At 47.9% G+C, this 6,289-nt stretch overlaps 1 protein-coding gene across 1 annotated transcript in view; it reads right to left on the bottom strand.

Moving 5' to 3' along the window:
• Positions 1-5,095, bottom strand: part of MORN3 (MORN repeat containing 3) — an 8,361-nt gene extending 3,266 nt beyond the window's left edge. Inside the window, exons 1-3 of the mRNA XM_010180490.1 lie at positions 4,951-5,095; positions 4,084-4,241; positions 1,916-2,075 (exon numbers count right to left, since the gene is read on the bottom strand). Of these exons, the coding sequence (XP_010178792.1) occupies positions 1,916-2,075; positions 4,084-4,241; positions 4,951-5,095 (463 nt within the window). The remainder of the gene's footprint in view (positions 1-1,915; positions 2,076-4,083; positions 4,242-4,950) is intronic.
• Between the last annotated feature and the right edge of the window lie 1,194 nt (positions 5,096-6,289).

Here is a 6,289-nt window from a genome sequence, read left to right on the forward strand (position 1 = left end):
GGGAAAGAGAGCAGCCTTGTCCAGGGCTGTCTAGAAAGGTCCACCGTACCCACATCCAGGTCATCCTGAGAGTGCTCTGCTGTCCCTTTTCATAGATAGTGTTTCTAAGCCAAAAACCACAAGGATTTCTCACCAAGTTACATAGTGGAAATAACTTTGGGTCTCAGCTGAACTCTTCATGGCAAGAAGTGGCCGAAATACCAGGGCGTGCTGCCTCAGAGGGAGCTGGGGATTGCCAGAACATCCTAAGCCAAGAGGGGAAAAAACTAAAAAGGCTTCTGGGGAGCATGGCTGCCAGGCTCCTGATGCAGGGTCTGGTGTACAGGTTGGAGCCAGGCTGTGGTTATCTTCAGCTTGCATCTGTTGCTGTGCTTATCTGCAACACTGCCCTGCCCTGCCCACCGGTGGGAGCAGCTCAGATTCTGCTCTGCAGCCATGGACAACTCAGAAACCACCAAAATCATGGGGGCAGCTGTTACGGAGGGGCCACTGAGTGCCTTGGCAGCACTGTTGTTCTCTGCTGCTCCCACCCGCTCTTCTCCCAGAGCATCTGAGAGGCTGCGTTGCTCTCAACTGAGACCTCTGTGGATTTGCAGTGCTCCAGTTTAAAAGCTGTTCAGAAATGGGCTGCAGCAGAGGTGGCAAATTGGCGCGGTGCTCCCAGTCAAGCTCGCCCTCGCCGGGCACGCTGCCACTACAAGCAATTTAATCTTGAGCTGCAGCTCATCGTGACCTCCACTGAAGAACTCCTTTTCTTTCACCGTCGCAAAGCTGCTGGCACGTGGGCACACTTCCAGCAGCTGAGCTGAATACATGAAGCTTGTGGGTATGAAATAATTGCTCTGGCTAATTTTAACCAACAGGAATCCAGCTCGCAATCGGTTGCAGGCTACGCTGGAGGCAAGTGGGCTCTGAAATACAGGCACGTCAGCCATGGCTCAGCCCCGGCAGCCATCAGTTTATAATGCCCAGGGTGACTTTGACGGCAGTGAAGCAGATCTGTGGAAAGAGTTACCCCTGGAAGCAGGCACTGATTTCATCTGGATGAGCCCTGGGTTCAAAGTGACTTTACAGTCAGCAGAGAGAGCGTAGTCGTGCGTGTGATGTGCAGGGAAGGTCGTGCTCGTTCCTCCCGGCTGCTTTGCTTAGCTAATTACTAGTTTGACATCACTTTCAAGCAAAAATACAGAATAGATGAGTAATACTATGGAGATAATATTTCTTCAAATGTTCCTGGAGTGCAGGGCCTTGTACTGGAAAGGATTTGGATTCTTGGCTTTGGGGAAAAATGTGTAAAACTCCAAGCAAAATAAGGGAAAGAAAAATCCAAATTTCTATTTTTATTATGAGATTGCCCTCAACATTCCCAATCCATGATGTGCTCGGTGTTATTTTTGGGAAGGGATTGTGTACTAATGAAACCCCTGTGTTCACTTAACATGAGCCAGTATCGGAAGTGAGAGAGGAGATGGAGTGAGCTGAAAAAGAAAACTTCTCTCTTTTTTTTTCTGTGCTGGAAACTGGACTCCTCTTTGGTATGCAGCACTTAGAAAGTATGTCTGGCAAAGTGCCTGGCTTGAAAAGAGAGATTTGCTCTTCTCTGACCCAACAGTATATTGTCTCTGCCCCTAACCATCCCAGTCATTTAGATGTAAATCACAGCAAAAATAAGCTTTCATGTGTGTGGGCTTGAGCAGCGCAATGCCGGCCCTTGCACAGCTTGTGCTGCCTCCAGCCCCAAACCAGGAGGGGAGGGACGGCACAGGGGAGCAGCTGCACTCCTGACACAAAGGTGCAGCAGGAGATGTGATGTAGCATCCAGAAATCAGGATGGCAGAGAGATCCAGAGAGCAGCACACCACCAACCACCTCGAAGGGGCAGGCAGACGCCCTGGTGAGGAGGGCCGGTACTTACGCAGCTGCAGCATCCCCTGCCCGTGGGGTCGGTCCTTCAGCCACTGCCCCTCGTAGGTGGACCCGTCCTGGTAGCATATCCATCCCCAGCCGCTGCGCAGCCCATCGCTCCACTCGCCGTCGTAGCACTCCGTGCTGTGGGAAAACATCAACCCGTAGCCCTGCAGAGCAGCACAGAGACAGCCGGTTAGGAGCCTCTGTACTGAAAAGGGTCAGTGTTCGATTTTGGGACATTATTTTCTTGATACACTACTTTGCTTATTACTGTTATATATGACTGCTGGTGGCTGTTCATGTGTTGAAGGAAACAAGAGTTGATGGTATGAGATATTTTTTGGCAAATTATTTTATTCCCATGACAAAACCTCAGGTTTGTATTTCAGTGTGTTATTATTGGCACAGTCACTGCTAATATTTAAGTAAAAGCGTGTTTTACTGGTATATAAACCTGCCTGGGGATATGCAGCATAAAAAGACCTGTCTTTCAACACAGAGATTTTATGCTGTCAAACCCTGATGATGCTTCCTACAGCCCAGTGTGCTCCAGGCTGGACAACTCCTTCCCTTGCCCTTGGGAAGACTAAAGGTCTTCCCGAACTGAAGGTTTTGCCTTCTCCTCCATCCATCCCCGCAAAGAGGTAATGTCCTAGACAGCCTCTTGCCTCGCTTCCTTCCTCTCAACAAGAAACTAAAGGCAGCCCTGAAGGCAACCTGTGGTGATGCTACACGTGTCTCCCCGCAGCCGGGCACTGGGCCAGGTTCCTGGGGCGGCAGATGTCACCCCAGCGGGGCAGGCACGCTCTGACATTGAACGTCTCCACTTTGTCTCCTCAGGCTTGATACCATTGGTGAACTTCTGAATGATGACCACCAGGTGTGTGCAAGCCAGGGACCCCAGGAGGTGTTTGTTTAATGTGTGTGTTTGCCATTAGGAGAAGTCCCCTTACCAGGGAGTGATAGCAGTAAGAAATATTTGCATATCACTAATGAGTTTTCCCGTAGGAATAAAGTGTTAATTTATCTCTGAAAAAAAAGAAAAAATAACAGTTTTGGAAAGAACTGATTTTTCTGAGTGTGAATTGCATTAAAGTGCATGGATGTAAAAAAAACAACCCTAGTGATATTCGAATGTCATTATAAATCTTTCACCAGAGCTCAATCATCCAAAATATATCCTCAGAGAACGGGAAGGGAATCTCCCTCCAAAAGACTGAAGCCATAGAGCTGCATGCCAATTAGAAGCATACGAAGCTATTAATTTAATTTAAAAGCAGACACAAAGGCGAACACAAGGTTTCCATTGGCAGATCAGAAAATGTTCCTACAAGGATTCTGCACACAAGATTGCAGTCATTTTTACCAGATGACTTCCTCATTATGTTTCCTTTAGAAAAACCAGTGATTTATGTGACAGGCTTAATTTCCAAAAGAACTCATGTTATTTGTCCAACACGCTGCAGAACTCCCAGAAGAAGGTACCTTTTCCTGCAGTGCTTACAGTACAAGTTCCTCTGACTGCTTCAAGGATGAGAGGAATGAAAGGGACAGGTGGGGAGGATTAGGACACAGGATATGAAACCTCTGGTCCTGCTTGGCCGAGCTGTGGGTGAGTATAGGCAGCAATTGCTGCTCTGCAGCAGCTGGTGGGAGGTCAGGATTGCAGCCTGGTCACCCACAGGTGGGTGGGATGGGTCCCAACAGGGAGACAGTGGGCGATGGGGCCCTCTCAGACACACTTGGGTTTTTATGAATTATATCTTTTCACTCTTGAAGATTTCTGGATTTTCTGCATATTCAAATTAAGATTTCAAGAGAGCCCAAGCCTGGAGGAAGGTTTGTTCCTGTAGCTTCTGCCTGGAGTGGCGCTGCAGCTTCTCTATTGCCGGCTGTGAGACACAGTGCAGCACTTGTGGCATCTGATGTGGAGAGGTGAGTAACGCCAGGAGCAGCAAGGCTGGGGAGGGCAGGGGGAGAGGGCTTAACCACCAGAGCTTTTGCTCTTGCTTTCATTCTCTAGTTCTACATATTCATTTTCCCAAAACCCTTCAATTCAGCCTCAGTATTTGAAAAAAATCAGTGTTTTAAGTGATCTTTCTGCACATGTGCACCCAACTCTTCCCCCTGTTTTTGGGCATGCTGCTGCTGGCAGGCAGAGGAAATCTCACTTACGGATTTTTTGTCATTTTTCCACCAGCCTATGTACACTTCCTTGTATTCCTTGGTTACAGGGTCAGGAATGCGGTATGAGCCATAACCATCCCGTTTCCCAAACTTCCAGTCACCGTTGTAAACAGCTCCACTGCGTTTCCATACCTGGGTGCCTTTACCTGTTTAACAAACACAAGGAATTTTGGGGAGATGATGGTGGTTTTTAGGATAAGGGTTTTCAGGGCTGCCCTCCCACAGCTTCATCCAGGCAAGGCGTTCCTGCCTGCACCGAGCAGGTTTATGTCTGGGATTCAGTTTATAGCTTCCCGAGTCGGAACCACCATTAATCTTGATCAGGGGCTTCCTGTGTGGCCTTTGCCGAATGCACTTAAATCTTTCCAAACTTTGCTTTACTGCTTGTAACCAAGCCTGTCCTGCTCTGGCTGCTCAGGGCTCGCTCAAGGTTGTCTACCCCTGCTCTGTCTCCGGCAGCACTGCCACAGCTTGGGGGTAAATTAATATTCCTGAAACCAAGTGCTTTTCAAGGCTAGCAATGCACCAGCAGCACTGCTTTGCTTGGGGTTTTGCTGCAGCTCCATGCGTGGAGCTGACTGCAGTTTGCTGTGTTTGCAGAGGCTTTTTAAACATCTATAATCTAGATATTTCCGGTAATTGCTCCTGAGGGCATGCAAAAGCTCTTCAAGTTACCTATTAGAAATATTTCTGAGTAAATTTTTGCATTACATATATCAAAGACATATATATCTATACTCATATATGAATGAATCGTCTTCCAAGAGTGCATACAACTGCTGACCACTCCCTATCTCTAGGAACTTTTGTAAAGACATCTACATTGGTTCTTTTTCTCAGAACAGTCTATCTTACCGTGTTTCAAGTTGTCCAGCCATTCTCCGGTATACTGATCCCCGTTTACAGCATAGATAGTGTGTCTGAATCCACATTTCTGTGTTTTCCTTTCCCATTCATGCCAGAGAGGCTCTGTAGCCCTGGGGTATTTTACAATGGCCATATTGTTTGTGTCTGGAGAGAAAATCAAATTATTGTTAGCAACAAATTAGAGAGAAATTACTAAAGCAGGTACTTTCAGAACAGTGTATTTGAGAGCTGTGTTTTAATATGCACTTCAGCCAATCATTGATGTCTGGCTTCAGGGGGGTAAAATAGAGATATAACAAACAGAAGCTATCTAAAAATACCGAAGTACAAACCAGCACTATCTGAAAAGACGCTCACAGCATAGCCCAGCCTGTTATGAAATGTTAAATGAGTCTCAGCAGGTTGGGTCTGTGGTGGGCATCAGTCTCTGCACCTGCCAGAGATCTTGGGGAGCACAGGGAAAGGCAGCCCTTTCTCCATCCAGCCCAAACCCTGCTAGGCTCCTTCCCACAGCTGCTCCACCACCAGCTCTGCACAAGACAGAAGCAGTTGTTTAAGCACATTAGAAAATTATTTGTTTGCTAGGAAATGTCTCAGGACATCGGAAAACATTCACAAGGCGGAGCGGGTCAGAGAGTTGGCTGGTGTCCCTGGGGTGCACCAGGACCTGGGACACTTCATACATCCAGCAGTAACATAGCTCCAGTTCCTTTATTGCTAAAAATACTGGTCCTGAAGGTGTCTTGTTAAAAGGGGTTGAAACCACAATGTTTCTGTCTACCAGGAGGCTGCGGACTTGCCCAGGACAGGACAAGGGCTCGCCCGTCAAGCAAGCTGCCAAGGAGCTGGCTTCCACAGTGACAAAGGTTTTGAAGCATGAACACCAGGCAGGGGATGATGGGCACAGTGGGGAGATGATTCAGGTGTCAGAGGTCTGGAGGGAAAGGATCAGTGTGGAGGAAGGGGAGGGAGAAGAAGGTATTTTGGCCCATCAGTACAGAGAGGACAACAGTGAAGGGTGGCACAATGGTGGTGTCTGGGCGTTGCCAGTGGAATGGCTCACTGTTCAGCATAGCAACAATACTGACACAGACCTGGGGTGAGAGTGGTCTCCTGAAAACCATAAATAAACGCCAAAAGGTGGCTGTAGAAACAAACAAACAAACAAACAAAGCAAAATGCTATGAATGCAGTCAACACCCAGAGCTTGGCTGGAGCCCGGCAGGGTGGGATGCTCTCCAATTTTGTTTCCTGGGCTCCCCCTTCTGTCCTGATCCGCTGTTCTGAGCCATATCTTAAGATTTTGCTGAGCAGAGCTCCCATTCCT

The sequence above is a fragment of the Mesitornis unicolor genome, unplaced genomic scaffold (assembly GCF_000695765.1).
Source record: "Mesitornis unicolor isolate BGI_N332 unplaced genomic scaffold, ASM69576v1 scaffold15183, whole genome shotgun sequence".
Classification (NCBI taxonomy): domain Eukaryota; kingdom Metazoa; phylum Chordata; class Aves; order Mesitornithiformes; family Mesitornithidae; genus Mesitornis; species Mesitornis unicolor.